General features: G+C 39.4%; 1 protein-coding gene across 1 annotated transcript; it reads right to left on the minus strand.

The window, feature by feature from the left end:
• Positions 1 to 3052: 3052 nt before the first annotated feature.
• LOC117959721 (interleukin-31 receptor subunit alpha) lies at positions 3053 to 10718 on the minus strand. Its single transcript, XM_034897000.1, has 13 exons — positions 10698 to 10718; positions 9617 to 9809; positions 9097 to 9242; positions 8495 to 8636; positions 8255 to 8337; positions 7386 to 7590; positions 7066 to 7251; positions 6402 to 6533; positions 5052 to 5213; positions 4108 to 4251; positions 3922 to 4003; positions 3736 to 3817; positions 3053 to 3657 (listed from the first exon to the last, which is right to left on the minus strand). Exons 1-13 carry the CDS (start codon positions 10716 to 10718, stop codon positions 3253 to 3255), a joined length of 1983 nt encoding a protein of 660 aa, XP_034752891.1. The 3' UTR covers positions 3053 to 3252.
• Between the last annotated feature and the right edge of the window lie 8478 nt (positions 10719 to 19196).

Here is a 19196-nt window from a genome sequence, read left to right on the forward strand (position 1 = left end):
CCCAGTTTGAGTTCATCGTTTGTTTGTTTTTAAGTTTCTAGGAAAGCTTGTTATATTTTACTATTGAGGAGAGTAAATTTAAGGAGACTTAAATTCCATTTCTATGGCTTTTTCAAACCTAATTTTAAAAGTATTTCTTTTGTTTTTCAGTTTTTTTATGTACACAATGCTTCAGTTTAAAGTGGTGAACTCGTGATAAAGTTTAGTACAAAAGCATTTCCAACACAACTGACTATATAAAGAATTTTATTTTTTATATCTATGTGTCCACTATATGCGGTAAATGCTGTAGAAACAATTCATAGTTTGCTCCCGGAGGGTTGGGCACTCAATATCTGTGTTAGGGACTGGATATAAAGGTTTGGTAACACTGTTTTTGAAGAGCTTGGGTGTATATATGTTTGTTGTCCTTAGTTTGAAGATACATCTGATCTGTTTCCAAAAACTACTCAATAAAGACACTTCATTTATTTATTTTGCTAGAGTGCTCTTGTTGTGTGATTTCAGATCACTTGCCCAAGATTTGTTTCACTGTGGACCTCAAGGAGCCGTACTCTGGGTCAAGACATGACTGCCATCCATACTTCTTCTCTTGTTTTTGCCATGCTAGCAGTGTGGCTCTAGGGGTAGCAGTGTTGGCCCTTTGATCCACCACTTCAACAACTGCTGGTTGTGGAATTGTTATTGCAATTATGAATTGTGAATGGACATTCATGGTCCTCGGAAGAGGAATCCTACTTTGGTGATCCCTGGCTGTTCCTCAGTTTGAGGTCCTGCAATGCATGCATGCACACTGTCACACTTGAACGGAACAGACCCTGTGTGTGTGTGTGTGACTTGAGTGTGTGTCATGAGTGACTTCTCATTTTGTGGGTTGTCAACCGAAACAATTTCACTGACAGCATGTTGTGCCAAACAGTAAGATATTTGAAGTATCGGTAAAAAGGACGCACCGCTAGTTGTCTCATGTCGCACAACTATCTGACTTTTCATCTGTGCTCTGTAGGACAATCGGCTCAGAATGAGGCTGACCGGGTCATTGGAGCTGCCTTAGGCTACAGTTAAATGCTCATTCTTTACTTTCCACCTGCACATGTATTTTGTTTAGGTTATTTTCCTCACTTTTACCTCTCTTTTCAAATCTACAAATTAACATTCACATATCGCTGATGCAGTCTTAGCTAGCTGCTGACATTACAATAAAGTACCTGAATAGCTGATTCATCCCACAATAACACCATTAAAAAATATAATTTAAAGACACCATTTTATTCAGACATGGCCTATCATGGCCCTGGTTATGTGGGTCTTGTTTCAAATTAAGTACATGAAAACCTGTTTAAAGTATTTACATTTTAGCTGAGCACCATGAGGCTGCTGCTAGGTAAGTTACTCAAGCTTTCTGATATACCCTTTTCATGCATGATGGATGAACTATTAAGTCTCTGTAATATAATGTTTTCTTCCTCATTTTTCATTATATTAGTGCGTGGTGACAGCATGAGGACGACCAGGTCATTGGGGCTTCCCACACCTACAGGTATGTACTCATGGTTTCCTATTAACTCTTTCCACCTGCATTTTCCTTGTCCTAAACATTCATTTTTTCTGATTCACTATGTTTTTCAGCTAATTGCTGTGACAGTTGGCAGTGAATGACATGGACTAGGTCACTGGAGCCACCTGAGGTTACAGGTAATTACTTATCATTAAACCTTCCATTTATGTGTGTACAACATGTAAAAAAAAGAAGAAGAAGAAGGTGAAAGCAACAAATTATTACTACATACAAATGTACTATATTATTACAGATTTTACACCAGACCCAATGCTGACTTGAAAACGGGAAAGCAATGGAGAGGGCTGGGGTACAGGGCCAAAAGTCTCAGGAGTTAGTTCTCAGGGTTAGGGAAAATGGGCGTAGTCAGAACAAGTCCGGGGTGTAAAGGAAATAGAGCAAAGTGAGATTAGCAGCCCAATACAGCAGAAATCTAAACACCCTCCGTCACTGTGACGTCATGTCAGTAAACTCCAAGGCTTTTTGAGCTACTTTGACTCTGGAAACCAAACTTTCAATAAAGACAATAGATCAAGTTTAATCGTCTGTGTCACTTTTGTGATACTTCAACAGTAATTTAAATCAAAGAGAAAGTGTGGAAGAAGTTAAACATCTACAATACCACCCAAATCCATTTCTTGTACACTATTTCTGAGTAGAACTGTAAATAGGATAGTCACAACGAAAGGGAACAGCGTTTGATTTTACACCAGGGGCGTCAGACTGGGGGGGGACTGGGTACCCACGGCCCTCATGTGAGGAGGGCCCAAAAAGATGCTAGAATGAATAGCTGTGGATGCGGAGAGGGGCCCATAGAAAATGCCTTTCTAGAGGGCCCAACATTTTGTGCTACACCCGTCCTACACATCCCCATTATTGGGTTTAAATTCTAGAAAGAGCATGCAGCTGCCTATGCATACCAGGTAACTGGTGTTAACAGTGTGTGCCGGGATGGGAACCTTTTTTATTTGTTTATCTTTGCGATCAGCTATGACAGAGGAAAGTAGGATGGACTAGAGAAGCACAGAAATAGACATTGGCATTAATTAAGAGGTACTCAGATTTACAGATTAAAAAAACATAGTTATGTTCAGGGATGAATTGCAAGTAATGTTCACACACAGCATTACAGAAATGAGCCGAGATGTTGATGTTGTATGTGGACAGAAAGAGACTGTTGAACTAATGTGGAATCACAGGTACGCACAGTAGAGAGGTAGAAAGAGAGACAAACTGTTTGTAGAAATGTACTTTTTAACCTTGGTTACACAACTAAAGAGTATTTTTTACAGCTCATAGAGCTAAATACTGCACCCGCTTTTGATTTAAACATTCATGGGCAAAGGTTCTTGTGATTCTTTAATAATAATAGTGCATAGTTTATAAATTACAATATGTTGTTTTTACACGCATGCTTAGTACCTACTATACATGCACTAAATGGAGAGATTTCAGAGTGGGGGGGCTGCCCATGGAAAGGCGCCGCGAGCAGTTTGGGGTGTGGTGCCTTGCTCAAGAGCAACATGGCAGTGCCCAAGAGGTCAACTGGCACCTCTCCAGCTACCAGTCCACCATACTTTGGTCCGTATGTAGACTTGAACCCGTGACACTCCAGTCCCCAACCCAACTCCCTACGGACGGAGCTACCCTACCCTTGCTCTGCAGTCAAATCTTCTTGCGGTCCGAGACCGGCCTTATACGGACAATTTTGATGTTACCACGGTCAAGTCCGGGTCCTCGGGTTTGCTTTCCGTGGCTTGGGTAACTGATGTATTTGCTGACATTCCCTGAGGAATCCCTTGCTGAAACTGTTCCATTGTTGTATATTCACTTGAAAAGGCGAAAGGAGAACTCTGGAGGTCTGTCTGTTGGATGTCTTGGAATGTCTCTCCAGTGATGACAGGTGGGATGCCTCCACTTGCATCTTCTTTGTCTCTTTGCATCCAGTTACAAGAACTGTCTGGTGAGTCTTCCTCATCCTCTAAGACGTGATAAAGCGGTAATGTGCTAGCAGTGATCACATCTTCTTTCTCAACTATCTGAAGGCTGTATGTATCCCATTCTTCCGCCTTCAGAGCATTGATGGACTCTAATAGTTCCTGAGTGAAGTAAAAACAGTTCCTCGTTAACTTAATTAGATGTTTTCATAGTCTGGTAGCTTAAGGTTTTGCACTTACCAGTTCACAGGGTCCTATCATCTTCTGCAATGCATTGCTGTTCCCAGGGTTAGGTATGCTTGGCCACAGAATGACTTTTGCTCTGAATGATGTAGATAGTGTGGGGTAGATATTTATCCATATTAAAAATGTATGACAGCTTGTTTAACATAGATGTAAGACAAGGGCGAAACCTTTTTAGTATACCTTTTTATTATCGCCGATCCGAACATCAGCACAGTGGCCACAACTGCAAAGACTATGATGACACCACTGAAGTTAGAAAACCCTACATAAAGAAAATACACACTATGTTAGGATGATCCTTTGCAAATATTAAGTTTCAGGAATTTCATTTGCGTAATGGTTGTAAAGATGTTTGACTGATGTAACCTTCAGATTTAGTTTTAAAGATGCTTTCTGTGTTTCGTACTCCTGCTCCTGCCTGGGTGAAACCTGATATTTGGACTTTGTATGCTGTGCCACCTTTGAGATCCCCCAATTCATAGCTGTTTAACGTTGGATCCACTGTAATATCTGCAATGAAAGAGTAACAGTTCACAGCAAATTACAAATGCAATTTGGACACATCTGATTTAAAGTTGGTCTGAATTTTCCAAATTCTACAGTATTTAATTATCTATGCTTGGCAAAACAGGTGTTAGCCACATTAGCAGCGAGGCTGTAGGATGGCAACATCAGTGAACGACTAAATGAAATATCTCAACTGTTCATACATCCACAGACATTCATAGTCCCAAGAGGGTGAATCCTCGTGACTTTGGTCAGCCCCATTTTTTAAGTAGGTCAGAGTTTTCATTTATCTAGTTAATTATCAACATCTACCGAATGGATTGCCAAAAGAAGATGTAGAGGCGTTTGTGGTTCCTTGCTGAGGAATCTGACTTTTCCTCTAGCACCACCAACAGATCGGCACCTGTGGTTTTAAAGTGAAATGTCTTGATGATTGATTGATTGATTGAAATTAATTTGTGTCCATTCCTGCCCCCCTCAGAACGAAGTCTACTCCCTTTGGGGATCCCCTGTGTTTTTTTGACCAAACATCTGCACAACTAACGACATTCCCATCAGCCTTAGCTGCACAAATGTGTGCTTTAGTGTTAATTAGCAAATGTAAGCAAGACAAAAAGCTAAACTAAGATTGTGACCGTGGTAAACCATTAGCATGTTAGCATGACAGCGGTAAACAAACCAGCTGGCACACAGGAAATCTATTTAGAATAATTGTGACTGTGTGTAATTGCAGAAAACAAGGGTTGTGAAGCCAATGGTGTTATGAGTGAGTAGTGACTTAGTTTAATGTGGATAATGCTTACTTCTCTCTGTACTTGTCCCTCCGACATTGTACTCGGTGTAGTAGATTATGTAACCCAGTAGGAAACCTCTGATGTCTTCCTCCGGGATGGACGACCACTGCAGCACCACTGAATTCAGCGTCACAGTGTAGCTGCTGATGTTTGTGGGAGCGCTGACAGGAGCTTTTGGAGTATAACATCAAGAAGTCAGACTGCTTTGTTCTGGGTAGGATAACACAAAACTAGCAGTATTGGCATATTAGAGGGGATCTCTGGGAGGTGATCTCTGTCCTTGTTGTTAGCCATGCTAGCGGTGTAGCACTAGGGTTTTGCAACACCGGTGCATCTAGACCACTTTGGTCTAGACGGAACCAAACAACTGTTTGGTTCCCAGCAATTGTCATCAAATTTTGTTCAGATATTCTTGGTCCCCGGAGGATGAATCCTAATTACTTTGTTGATCTGCTGACCATTCCTCTAGAGCTATCCAAAAGTCAAAATCTCATTTATCATGTAGCTACATCTACAAAATGGGTTATCACAAAACTTTTGTCAAGACATTCATGATCCCAGGGGGATGAATCCTTAAGATTTTGGGGATCTCTTGACTTTTCTTGTAGCGCCAACTGCAGATTGATATTCCAAACTGTTCTGTCATGGTTTGGGGTTTCTGTTTGGGGTTATTTTCCCATTTGGCCTTCCCTGTGTTTTTGTCCCGGTTTTCTCCCTAGTCTGGTGTCGTAGATTCTGTCTTATGTTTCCCTGTGTCCGTTTGTTATGCTTTCTGCTTTATTTTGGTAGTCAGCTTCCTGTCTTGTCTTGTCTTGTCTTGTCTTGTCTTGTCTTGTCTAGCTTTACTTTGTTTGTCTGATTGTCCAGCCCCGCCCTAATGTGATTCACCTGATGTCTCACCTGTTCCCCATTATCTCGCTACCTCTTGTATTTAACCTTTGTCTAGTGCATCATTGTTTTTGTCCTCGAGACTGTTTGCGTCTGCGTTCCTGAAGTCCTCCCATTCCTTCCGTCCGTTGTTTCCCTGTGAGTACTTCCCTAGGATATTCCCTTGTTGTTGCCTTGCCCTGACTTGCTTTTTGTCTTGGGATTTTTGCTTTGGATTTCCTGGTTTTGGACTTTACCTTCCCTGTGTTTTTTGTGGATCTTAATAAAGTCTTTTGTTGGAGTTCAACCCGTCTGCTCCGCCTCTGCTTTTGGGTCCTTCCCCCGTCACCTCCCGTAACAGTAATCATTTCAATTTGTCCAATACTTTGGTTTATCTTTGTTTGGTTTTTTTTAAATGAGCATTGCAGCCTCATAGCTAGTCTGGTTTATTCCGATAACAAAGAGTGTATAGGTAGTAGGCCTGGGACTTACATCCTTCAATGAAATAGAACTGTGTACTCCCATAGGTGCTCTCGCTGTTGTTTACATGCTTCATGTTGCAGGTCGCCTTGTTTGGCCGTGTGTGTAGAGTGATGTTGTATCTCTTGTACGGCTCCAAAGGCTCTGGGGATTTAAAATAACCAAATGGATTATAGCATGAAACTGATTATATTTGATAATGTACCAAAATTAACAGTCTTTCATTCCTTTTCTTAAAAACCTAACCACATGAGTTACGTCGTTCATCAACATAATGAGGAATCGTTTTTTTAACGAATGTTTCCCCCAAGCCAGATTGGGGGAAACATTATTAATATCATTAAAAAAGAACATATCTGAAAAATGTATTTCATTAGTGTATCTTCCAATTTCTGCTTGTAGCAACTAAAACATTATTAACATATATTTTTTTCTGGTCATGTTTAGACACTCAAAGTAGCCTACTGTTTCTCTAACCTTTACCAAATGTGTGTTTTTGTTGGCCTCAGCTTTGTCGACACACACAGTACATTAGTCACTCTTTGTTTTGCCACAGAACATAATCTAGACACAAATTGCATTATTTTTAAAATGTACTTGGAAAAACAGATGAGTAGCGTATGAGCATAACGTCTAGGGGTCAAGGTTGACCAAAGTACGAGGAATATGTCCATACCTGATAAAGGAGATAAGGTCCGAGAGTTGTTTGCGTTCTGATAAAATGACATGTACGCTGCTTTCTGCCCCTTTGTCATGTACTCCACAGAATAGCAGACATGTTTTTTGATAAGATTGTCTTTCCAGTAGATGGTAAAAGATGTGTTGTTGTGTACTGTTAGGTTCAGGTTCCCCGCTCCCATACCTGTGTGGACCAATGTATAATCATTTTTCAAATCGGATCTTAATATTCTGTAGGCTATACTGTATATAGACCCGATCTCCAAGAGTGACAACTTTATAGAAAACAGAAAAAAATGAAGTTAGATGACAACTCACTCAGCATGTCTTCTCGCTGTGGAATTAACTGGCTCACAGCTGGGGAGATGCTAGCGTTGTTGAAAGCACTGATGGTGAGATGATAAGCTGAAGAGGAGAGAATCAGTCTGATCTCAGGCTGAGTGGTGTTCATCCACTCCCATGCCTCTCCTGACGCCTTCCCAAGGGTCACATAGTAGCCATCATACAGCTCTTTGGCAGGAAACTAACAAACACGGTCATTTTATTATCGCAGTTACATCTGCACGGAAGTTCTGAGAGAAACAAATTCTGGTAATCTATTTTTTCTAAGTCTAATCTAAAAAGTTTTATCTGCTGTGTTTATGATTTAAGAACAGATAAAAATACAAAATGTTGGCAGGTAAATGTTTGTTGATGTTGTAATACTCATTCTGGCCACAACAGGCTGAAACACTACTACTCTATGTTCTAAGTTGGACTAAATGTTAATTTAAAATACATTTCTAGCCTAAAGAAAGACATAATAATATAACATCACTTAATAACAAATATGCACCTTGTGTTAAGAGTGCAAGGACAAATTAAAACTCTCAAACTTTAAGTCCTGTTTACATGTGGCAGAGGTGCACATATTATCCTGAGAAAAAAAAATGGACCTGCCAAAACCACAAAAATAACTTTGAAAAACTTCAGGAATAAAGATCCTTTTTTCACCTCTTCTTATATCATAAAGACATGTTGGAAAACTATTTAGAACAGACATGTAATAGATCATCAGAGGAAAAAAAAAAGGTTTTCACTTTCCTCTAAGGACATCAGTACCTTAGCTACCGCTACACATGAAATATAATCAGGTGGAAGGAAAATTTTGAGGAGATACATTTAAAAAAAAAAAAAAAAAAAAGTACCTTCCAGGTTAAAAAAAGCTGCCGGTGGCCATCTTTCTTTGCAATGTCAGTTAGGTTGACTATGACAGGCTGTGTAGTTAGTTCTGAAATAGGACATTACATTATTGTGAAAGAAGAAACATTAATATGGAGGAGGAAATATTTTCGCTTATTTTTCCTGTTGTTCTCATACAGTAGGAAACACTAGAAACCGCTTCTTTTTAATGTTATATTCAGTTTAACCAGTTAAAGCAGACTGACCTGATGGCACGGTGTAGGCTTCGCTCCATCCACACTGTGAACATTTCGCATTAGTGACACACCGTATCTGTGTAGTGTACACCAGTGAGGAGTTTAGATTCTCCACTGTACAATTCTCTCCATTTTGGGATTCCACGGGTGACTGTGAACAACATAGAAATTAATGAAGGCCTTCTTTTGTTTTCTGTATTTTAAAGTTAGTTTGTAGTTCAACTTAAACCTTATTCAATCAGATAATCTCATATGCAAACTTCTCTTTGTGTTGCTAAGGAGACCAAACCTACTTTCATATTGTATGAAGTGATAAATACAATATCTCCTGTAATGAAACACAGGCCACACAAGCAAACTGGATAAAGTTTGAGAGAAGATGGAGAACAGCAAGTAGACATGATGGTTGATTCCACAATGATTTTCCTATCTTCAAGAGAGAAACATGCTTTAAAATGCTAGTTATTCCACTTGCAATTAACCGCTACCTACCAAAGTCCCAAATATATATATATATGCTTTAACTTTAACTCAATTTCAGTATGCATGCTCTGAGATATTTATTATCAAAAACTGAAATTGTTTGGTGTAAACAGGTGTTTGATACTGACCTTGCTCCATGACAGGCTGCCCAGTGCTTTATATCTCACAAAGTATTTTTTAATGGCCTTTGCGTCCTCCTTTTGCCAGCTCACATTCACAACTAGCCTTCCAGAGTGGCGACTGAAGGACACGCTGTATGGAGGACCACATCGCACTGAAATCAAAACATAACAAAACCCCTGTGTATTCAGTCTCATATGTGTCATTGTTAAGGAAAACAATCTTGCAACCTTTAGATAACGTTCCCCTAACGGTTAGGGGAACGTTATCTAAAGGTTGCAACGTTAGGATAACGTTAGGGGAACATTCTGAGAACGCTCAATATAACCAAAAACCTTCCTATCAACCAAAACACAACCAATCTTAACTTTCAGGTAACGTTCACGCAACCAAAAACAAATGTTCCCAGAATGTTCTGGGAACCAAAGCTTGTTAGCTGGGATGGTGTTTCCAGAAATCCCACCACAGTCATCAAATACACAGACATTAAAAGAATTTTGCTCATAAAACACATTGTTTTGGACTTACACAAGCTCTTTGGGGAACCTCTGAAAACTGCTTTTGTGCAATTTGTTGACTCGCTGTTTTCAACAACCTCAACGCTCATGTTGTATGATTCATATAATTTGATCTGTGCAAACAGTCCTGTGATGTTGTAGACTCTGCAATATTTTGTGCACCTAGGAGGAGAAATGGTTGGAAAAATGAGGTCTGTGTTTTTCTTTGATATGTTAAACAATATGTATAACTCCACACAAGCCACTTACTGTTCTATGATGAGTGTGTATGTCTTTTCTGATGCGCCGTTTCCACTTTTCCACACACAGTTTTTTACACCTTTTGAATTATGTTTACCAAAACAATCTAAATCATGTACTCCATCTAAAAGAGAGGCATTATACATTAATAGTTTATAATAATCACTTTACAGATGATGATTCAAGTTGAGGATGACTCAAATGTATTTTTTTTTACCCGGGTGAATCCCACAGTGCTGATATTTGGAAGAAATGTTCTGTGACCTGCAGTCTACTGGAACAAAAGAATATGGTACGAAACAAGACCATAAGTAATTTTCTCAATGCGTCATTGTTACAAGAATGTGGAGAACAACATAACAAATATGATACCACTTTTTATCTTGTGGTAGGAAATGTTTGTGGTATGATGACTGATAAGGTGAAATGTGACAAAAAGTAAAATAATTTCACCTGCACTTAAAACTTGTGTAGTGTAGTAAACAACGATCAGACCTTGAATGTGAACAACAACAGAGCAGTTGAAGCTGAATTTGATAATCAAGTTAATTCATTGCAAGGCCAACTTGTTAGATCGAGGACCTACTGTACATAAACATGGCAATAATTCTCTATTTTTTCCCCCATAAATAGCTCAAAAATAATCATGCAACAGAAAATAAATATAGCACTTGCAAAAGCAAAAAATTATAGACCACTTACTGAGCATGAAGAAATATGAATGGCCCGCATAGGAAGAACATTTTGAATTCAAAAAATGAAATCCAAACTGAAATCCACAACCAACCATTGTCGCCTGGTACTGACTGAAAGACTGAAACCTAGACCGTGGGTTTCAGGTGATCGCACACCCACATGGGGCTGCCATTCATAGCCAGGGTGCACACACTTAAGCTGCTGACTGAGAGTGAACGGGAAGGAAACATTTTGGGGAGTTAGCCGCTCGGCGGGGCGGGGACACATTTTGACACAGTTCATGGAGTACCAATGAACTGACGGCTGGTCCCTTGGCAAAAAAACAAACTGTTGTCTTACTTCTTCTTTCCACAAATAGATCCGGTCAGCAACAACACTCTGATGTGCAGGGGGAGCCTTGCAAACCAAGAAAAGTGACTGTACAGTAGCTGTGCACAAGACTGTGCATGAATTTCCCTTTTCATTGCTTTTTGTCCTGTAATTTCCAGGATTGGTCGTACCTATTTTGCTTTCTAAGAACTGGATGTAATTTTCATCTGAAAATCATCAATTCACCAATTGATTTTGAATCAGCGGTCGACAGTTTTGATCAGACTTGCTTTTATTAGTTTCTGTTAATGAACAGTTTTAGGGTGCTGTAGAATGAATTTACTGTATTTTAAGTTTTATAATGTTAAAAGAGGAGAAATAGTCTTTTTTGCTTTATTTAAATTAGAATATTGTACCACTGAACTCAAATCCAATTTAAAATGTACTGCAGGTCACATCTTAAAGTAGTTCGAAATGATATTGTTTTTCAAAATAGTAAGGAGAATCTGACATGGTAAAGTTAAATCCATGATTTAATCAATATAACATACTATTTATTACTGCTATGTTATTAATGATCATTTGTGTCTGATTTTAGCTAGATAGTCTGAAAATTATGTGTGTGTGTGTGTGTGTGTGTGTGTGTGTATGGGGCAACATTAAGAACTTTGACAGCTGGCGTGGAAATCAAGGCGTTCTGCAGAGTCTGTCTTAACCGGACGGAGACAGCCATGGACAGCAGGATTAGACAGGAGCCAGCAGGCTTCAGGAAGGGAAGAGGGCGTATGGACGAGATCTTTGCTTTGCGTAACATCATAGAGCAGTGCTTGGAATGGAATGCACCCCTCTACATCAACTCCATGGACTACAGGAAGGCCTTCGGCCATGGCATGTACGGACATTGTGTACCATCGAAGAGCATCTCAATCATAAAAACTTTCTATGAACATTTTGAGTGTAGTGTCATCATGGCAAATGACCTCTGAGTCATTGTCCGAGCAATCTGGAGTGAGAGGGGTGTGTATCATCTCCCATATCCTCTTCCTGGTCACCGTAGACTGGCTCACAACCAACAACACAGCAGATAGACCCAGAGGCATCCAGTAGACTCAGCTTCCCAGCTGGAAGATCTTGCTCTCCTATCAACCGACCAGTACAACTTTGACAGAGGGAGCTCAGTGATGTGTGCCAGCTCCATCCCCACAGCACCCATTCTTGTTAATGATGAACCACTTGAGTTTGTAGACGATTTTAGTGGGCAGTCTCATCAGTAAGGACAGCTGGGCATTTAAAGACATTAAAGCAAGGTTGGGAAAGGCTCAGGGTATATCAAAACAATACAACTTTAAACAGTGATGCTCCTATATAAATGCAATGTAAAGTCTGTTCTGCTGTACAGTTTAGAGAGCTGGCGAGTTGTCAAAACAGACATGTGGAGATTGGAAGTGTTCCATAATGGATGCCTCCAACAAATATGCCAGATATTTTGGCCTAATAAGATCCCTAACAATGAACTGTACAAGAAAATGGAATGCCAGAGCATCACCAAGGAGATTACACACGGACGCCTGAGATAGCTGGGACATGTGTTGAAGATGGAGCAGGACCGCATCAAAAAAAGTCTCCTTCAGGTGGACACCACCTGGCAATAGAAAACCTGGGAGGCCCAAAGCCACCTGCCGCAGAACTGTGACACAAGAGCTTGAACAGATGAACCGGTCATGGGGAGAGGCCCAACATGCTGCCAGGGACCGAATGCAATGGAGAGAGCTCATTGAACCTTATGTCCTGTAGGGGATGAAGAGGTGTGTGTGTGTGTGTTTGTGTGTGTGTGTGTGTTAGTGTGAGAGAGAAAGAGAGACCACGGTTGACTCAAACAATCACTCTCCTTTCCGATCTCTTGAAAGGTTACTGAAAGCATTACAGTAAGAAATGAATTCATAGAATACTCAGTTAACTCGAGATGTTGCCTCTCCTCCCCCTGTCTGGTTTCATGAAGCATGTTCAAAGCCCTAACTAAAAACAATGTAGAACAAATATTAAAAGTTACCCCTCCACTTGAAAAATGTGTTTTGCTTGTTGTGACTTCACTTGAATGTTTGACCTTCTCTGTGTAGAATGATATATACGGTACGTGCAGTTTGACACTAAAAGGCTGTTTCCCATACATCAGCTGAAGGGGTACCAGCATGGTTGACCCGAATCCTCCAGTGCACAAAACCGTGAGAATGCACTTCAATGGAAAATATTTGCATATTCTTAGAATGTGGAACTGTCAATGATGGAATACATGTACAATAATTGCAAGAATTTTAAGCAACTTAATTGAACTATTTAATGTAAAAAAGCGTATCTTATCATGCAGAAATTATTTTGTCTTTTAAATGTCTTAAAACATGTTTGGGGGATCTTTAATTGAGAGTTTCACTTTCAGTATTTTGTGTTGTTTCTGAAGAAATCTGATAGTGATGGCTACTAAATAGCCCTTATTGAGAGGCTGTTTCCAAGGTAAAAGAAAATGACCTGTAAGCCTCACCTATTAATAATATACATTTAGTCATCGTTCAGTCAGTTCCCTCTTCAAAAAAAACAGTTAATTTAAGAGTGATCGCAACTTCCCTGTTTCACACAAGCTTCACGCAATGTTCTTGCCTTTAAGAGATGTCTTTCACCATTGTTTTGAAAAAGTCTACTGCCTACAATCATTTACTGTATGGTGTGTTTTTTGTAGTTGGTCTAGAAATGCCCCCCCCTGAATAAACTAGGCAAGACCACTGTTAGGATAGGATAAATTTTGGATAAAATTGGATTCTGTGCTCGATTAGGAACAGAAGATGAGTGACACGAAACACAATAACAACAACAACAGGTATGAATGAGTGCATAAATGTGTTGTCAAATGTAAACACCCTTGCTTTTAACTACATGTTCCTCCTTCAGGGCTGAACACACAGGAAGTTCAGTTCTCACCTCGCTGACTACTCTGAGAAGGCATAAAGAACACCATTAGCTCTGTTTATCTCAAGCTTGATCTTAACACTACTTGTCAACACTTGCATCAGCCGTGGAGCAAAGTTTGAACCTTTGTTGTTGTTGTTGATCTCCATCTTTGCATGTTTTTAACATTTGGTGTGCTGATTTTTAACTCGGCGTCAACTGATTAGAACAAAAGGAAGACAATTTTCTACTTGTTTATTTAGTTGTTTATTTATTTATTTTTCGCAACACATCTACCTCAGAAATGTCTTCTTTCAGGTGTTCCCAGTATTTCAACTAAGGGAACTGAAATAGCAGAAGGATTAAATGTGTTAAATTAAAATTTTGAAAAGAACATCTTAAGGAGCCGTAAAACAGGAAACGAATTTCCGCTAAACATGAAGATGCCTGCCTACTCGTGTTTTTCACTTACGTAAATTTCCCCATCTTTACTCTTATCGTCTCTAAGATCAGCAATGAGCAGCAACACTCTTGTGGGCTACGAGAGTTGATATACGTGTGGGTTCCTATGATGTGTTTTTCTTTGATCAAAAAGCTTTTGACCTGAGTTTTTCATTGCGGGCAGAGAGCACAGGACTTGGTAGTCATTTCCATACATTGAGTACATAATTAATGACATATTCATCCATATATATCCATTTTGTAAATGCATCTGAGTCCAACTTTTACAGAATTAACCTGGAAATGTTGTTCAAAGCAAGCTTTTTTGAAAGTTATTAAAAGTAATTATGTAAGAAATTAGATATTTTATAAGTGTCCATAAACAATGCGATCCAAATGACCATACACACCACTTTGGACACAATGTTTTTGTGAAATACTTTATTGTTTGTGGTTGGGTGAAGTAAAAGAAGACAGCTGCACAAAGGATCATGACGTAATCAATTAGCATTACGTTGACAAGTGGTGTTTTCAAGACGAAACTCTGATCTCAGATAACTTCCTGATGGTTTAATTCCAGATGCTCATTTGCGACTATGTCTGTACATGTTACTGTATCAAGATTGAACGGGAGAGTATGAATATAGTCTGGGAGGACGTCTGTTGTCTTGTCTGTTTGGGACAATATCCAGTTGAATGCAAACTCAACCCTGACAAACTATACACTGTTTGAGAACACAAAGTCTTGTGAACCATTGTAAAATTCCAGAATCCCAGACAGCAGTCAAATCAAAAGAAAAAGATGAAATTGTAAAAACAGAAAATAGGCAAAGAAAGCTTCACATGTCTGCCATGTGCTTTGTGAAGACATGTATTCTTCAACATATGCAAACAGTGCCCTCCTGTGGAGAATCTCTCTCTCTCTCTCTCTCTCTCTCTCTCTCTCTCTCTCTCTCTCTCTCTCTCTCTCTCTCTCTCTCTCGCTCTCTCTCGCTCTCTCTCTCTCTCTCTCTCTCTCTGTGTGTGTGTGCACACATGCTGCATGTTAACAAGACACAATGAGCAACACTTTTTGATTTGATTTTGTCTCAGTATGTTACAAATTCATAAAGACACGCATACAATTTATAGAAGTTGTCGCAATTTCATAAATGAACAGTCATCCTGGGAACAACAGGTCATATCTAAACTGAAGTTCAGTGGAGTTTTTTCTTTCACGTGTTTTCCTCGAAAACTATTTTGACTTTGCTACAGTCAAAACAACCGAAACAAAAATTAAAAAAGAAAAATGCTGAGAGAGATAGTATGACCATGTGCTTACTATTGCTGTCTTCATGATACTGCCATTTAGTGTAACATGAGCTATCTGGAAGTGGAGTGAGGTTTGACAGGCATACAGTTTACCATGTTCACCCTCTTAGTGTATCAAGTAGGCATGCTAACTTTTGCTAATTAGCACTAAATACAGCTGATGCTGATGAGAATTGTTTGTTTTGCAGGCAGTTGGTCATGTACAGACGTAGTCAACGCATTCATATCTTTCTGGGTATTGTTTTTATTTGTCTTTAGTTTCATCCAGTTATTCTTTCCCTTTGTTTTGTGTCATTTAGGATGCGACTAAAATATGTTTTAATTTGCCATTTGAAAAAGGGACTTTCATACCCAAGAGAAAAAGGCAGGGGTGAGAGGAGAGTTAACCCTCGGGCATCGCACTGGACAAATGACATATTTAGCCTTTTACTTTGGGGTTCAATTTGTGCCAAAATCAAGTCAAAATGCTTACTGTCTATGTGTCAATGTCTATGTCTATGCTTACTGTCAATGTCTATGTCTGTCTTTGTTGATTTCTCACATGACCCAACATTTGTCTGTATCAACTCAACGCCTGTTGTCGGTTGCCCTCCTTGTCATTAGACTGTGTTGTCTTGCTTGTCGGTGCTGACCTTGTCATGACTGCACTCTGAATGCTTTGTGTCGTTGCTATGCATCGTTGCTGTGGAAGGATTGTCGTCCTGAAGTGTTGATTTACTGTTATCAAGATCCCTGCTACAAGGGGAACGTTCCACACACGGTGGACCTGCAGCCGGCGCAACAGGGCCTCAGGATCAGGATATCAGGAAAGTTGTCTAAAAGTTATCTGAATGGAATGGGCTGCAGTATAGGCTAATTATGAAATAATAATAACAGTGTTGATAATAAATCTTATAGCATAATAGTTCAGTTGTTTTCACAAAATGCACTAAAATACCAGATCAACAATGGTCAACATGATATCCATTGTAGCATGACAATAACCCTCTAACTTAGTTAGTACTGTCTCTCATTTCCAGATCACAATAAATAAGGTTTGGTGATTGTTGCTTTAATGAGTGTTTACCATAGACTGGATATTAATGGACAGCACATTTGTGACGTCCCCCTTTGGTTTGTGGAGATCTGCTATCCATCTTTGAGTTTGTCGGTACGGGTGCAGCCATCCTGGTTGCGGATATGCCGATTTTGGACAAGAGGAAGAAGCTGCTTACGCTCTACGTTACGTGAAAGTGTGTAAAATAACGCAGAATGTAAGCAGCTGGGAAATCTGCTCAACTTGTTCACAATAAGTCAACACATCAGGACGACATTGAAGCATCACATAGTGACGGCCGAGTGCAATGACACAAAGCAACGACAGGCAAAGTCAGCATCGACACAGCTAGACGACACAGTCAAATGACATGGAGAGTAACAGACGACAGGAGTAAGTTGAGTTGACACAGACAAAAGTTGGGTCATGTGAGCAATCGACATAGACAGACATTGACAGTAAGGATAGACATAGACATTGACACAGACATAGACAGTAAGCATTTCGGCTCAATTTTGGCACAAACGGAACCCCGTATTTTACAGTCAGCCTTAAGCTGAAGTTAAGGCTCAGTTTCCACTGCAAGATGGGAGTCTGGAAACTATCCACTGAGGGGGAAGTGATTCCGTGGTTTAGATAATAATGACAACATGCACTGCAATGTTTTACATTTTAAATGAGAGCTGTCTCTTCGCTGTCAAACCTGCTTAAAACAGGTGTATTTCTGCGACTGGATGGCTTTTTTTCAGTGGATAGAAAAGCTTCATATCTTCCAACCAGAATCAAAGACCAATGATAGCTCAGTGAAGTGTCAGTGTTTTATTTGACCAGGTGCAGGGTTTGTAGTGATGTTAATAACAGAGAACACTTGTCAATCATTCGGTTGATACAGTCATCTGCCAAATATTGATGTTCACTGACAACCCCTCCAACTCAAGCAAATGCTTAGTTAGGTAGCATTTTGAATAATACGCTGATGTTTAGCAGGTGTAACGTTTACCAATCCGAGAAAAAAGTCCGACAGCAGTGTTGAGGCTGGTGAGCAGACATGCTAGCTAGCAATTTCTCAGCTGTTGACACGTCAGATATTCAACACCAGATCAAGAACTGGCTGCTGTATCTAACGGCTCAACACCTCAGTAGACTGTTTACTCTATGGAGCTCAGTGTATTGTACCATGACTGGATGTGGTAGACATGGATTATGAAGGGAGGACGCTTTTTTACGTGCACTGTATGAACAGTAAAGCTAGGAAGTCTATGCTGTTGACTGTAAATGTGCTCTGAATGAATAATGTTCAGATTTATTTTTTGTCAATTTATGGTGTTTGTGTGTATGTGCAATCTTAGATTTTTAACTCCACTTCATGCTCTTAAAAGAAGTGATGAAAACGAAAAAGAGGAAATTGGTTGCTTTCCAAACATTACATCACAAAATACAAAAGCACGCTGTGTTAACTGCTGCACTACTAATGTACTAAAAACTTAATAATTTTAGTTTACTTGATAGAGGCTTTACATTTTAATAAAGAGAAGTGTGCTTTGTTGCCGTATGTTGTGCTTCTAGGCTGACTTTGTAACATCTGTCCAGGGGTTGCAGATGACAAACTCTGGCACATTTACATCAAATGTTATTAATGTGCACTGTCACTGTTAATAAACCTATAAATAATCTTTGATGTTCAACTGTAACCATTTTAAGATTTCAGAATCACTGCAATAAAAGTTTTTTTTTTTTTTTAAAGAACTGCATACAAAAGAAAAAGAAACTTGTGTAAGAAAAACTAGGCAAGAGAAAGCTATGCATGTTTACAATGTTTGTGCCTCTGTAAATTTGTTTCAATATCAATTAGATGAATATTGACTTTTTAATTGAAACTGCAAAGAGTCTTGTTTCAGAGGAGACAGGGACCAGGACTGAAATGAAAAGGGTTTAAGAATAGAGCAATAACAAAAATACCACTTTATTTTGGGAATGTCATTATCAGGCTTAGTGTCTTTTAGAGAGACTATGAACAAACTCCACTAACAATGGTGGAAAAGATTCCCTTTGCTTATAAACGTTGATCCATAAACTGAATGACAACATTAATGTGGTGGGAAATCATAAACATATGTTGGCAAACAAAGACATGTTCTCTTGGCCACTGACATCATCCAGCGTGTGGGTGTAGTCCTGTAGTAACAGAGCCAGTGATGGTGAAACATTCACTGGTGGACTGGGCTCTTCTGGAACTCAACTCTTGCAAATTTGTTTCCAATTAAAGTTAAATGAAGACGGTTGAAGGAATGAAAGCTACAAACTATATTTTTCATCTTGTGTGTTGCTTTTGGGTGTGTTGATGACCTGTTTATGAGCTCAGAGGAGAAAATCTATCATAAATAATTATCAATACAGTTAACTCTCTTGTTGTGGTGCCTTTGCCCTTCTTTCCTCATAGGCCGTGACTAAATGGCCAGCTATGTTTATTATTAAGGCCCTGCAGCTTGAGTGTGTGTTTGGAAATAACGGGCTATTTCTATCATTAAAGTATATTATCTTTTTATGATTTACAGTAATTGCAAATGTTGGTGTCCATGATAAAACAACCAGCTTCCCAAAGATGGAAGCCAGAAAATCT

Source organism: Etheostoma cragini, chromosome 16 (assembly GCF_013103735.1).
Source record: "Etheostoma cragini isolate CJK2018 chromosome 16, CSU_Ecrag_1.0, whole genome shotgun sequence".
NCBI lineage: Eukaryota > Metazoa > Chordata > Actinopteri > Perciformes > Percidae > Etheostoma > Etheostoma cragini.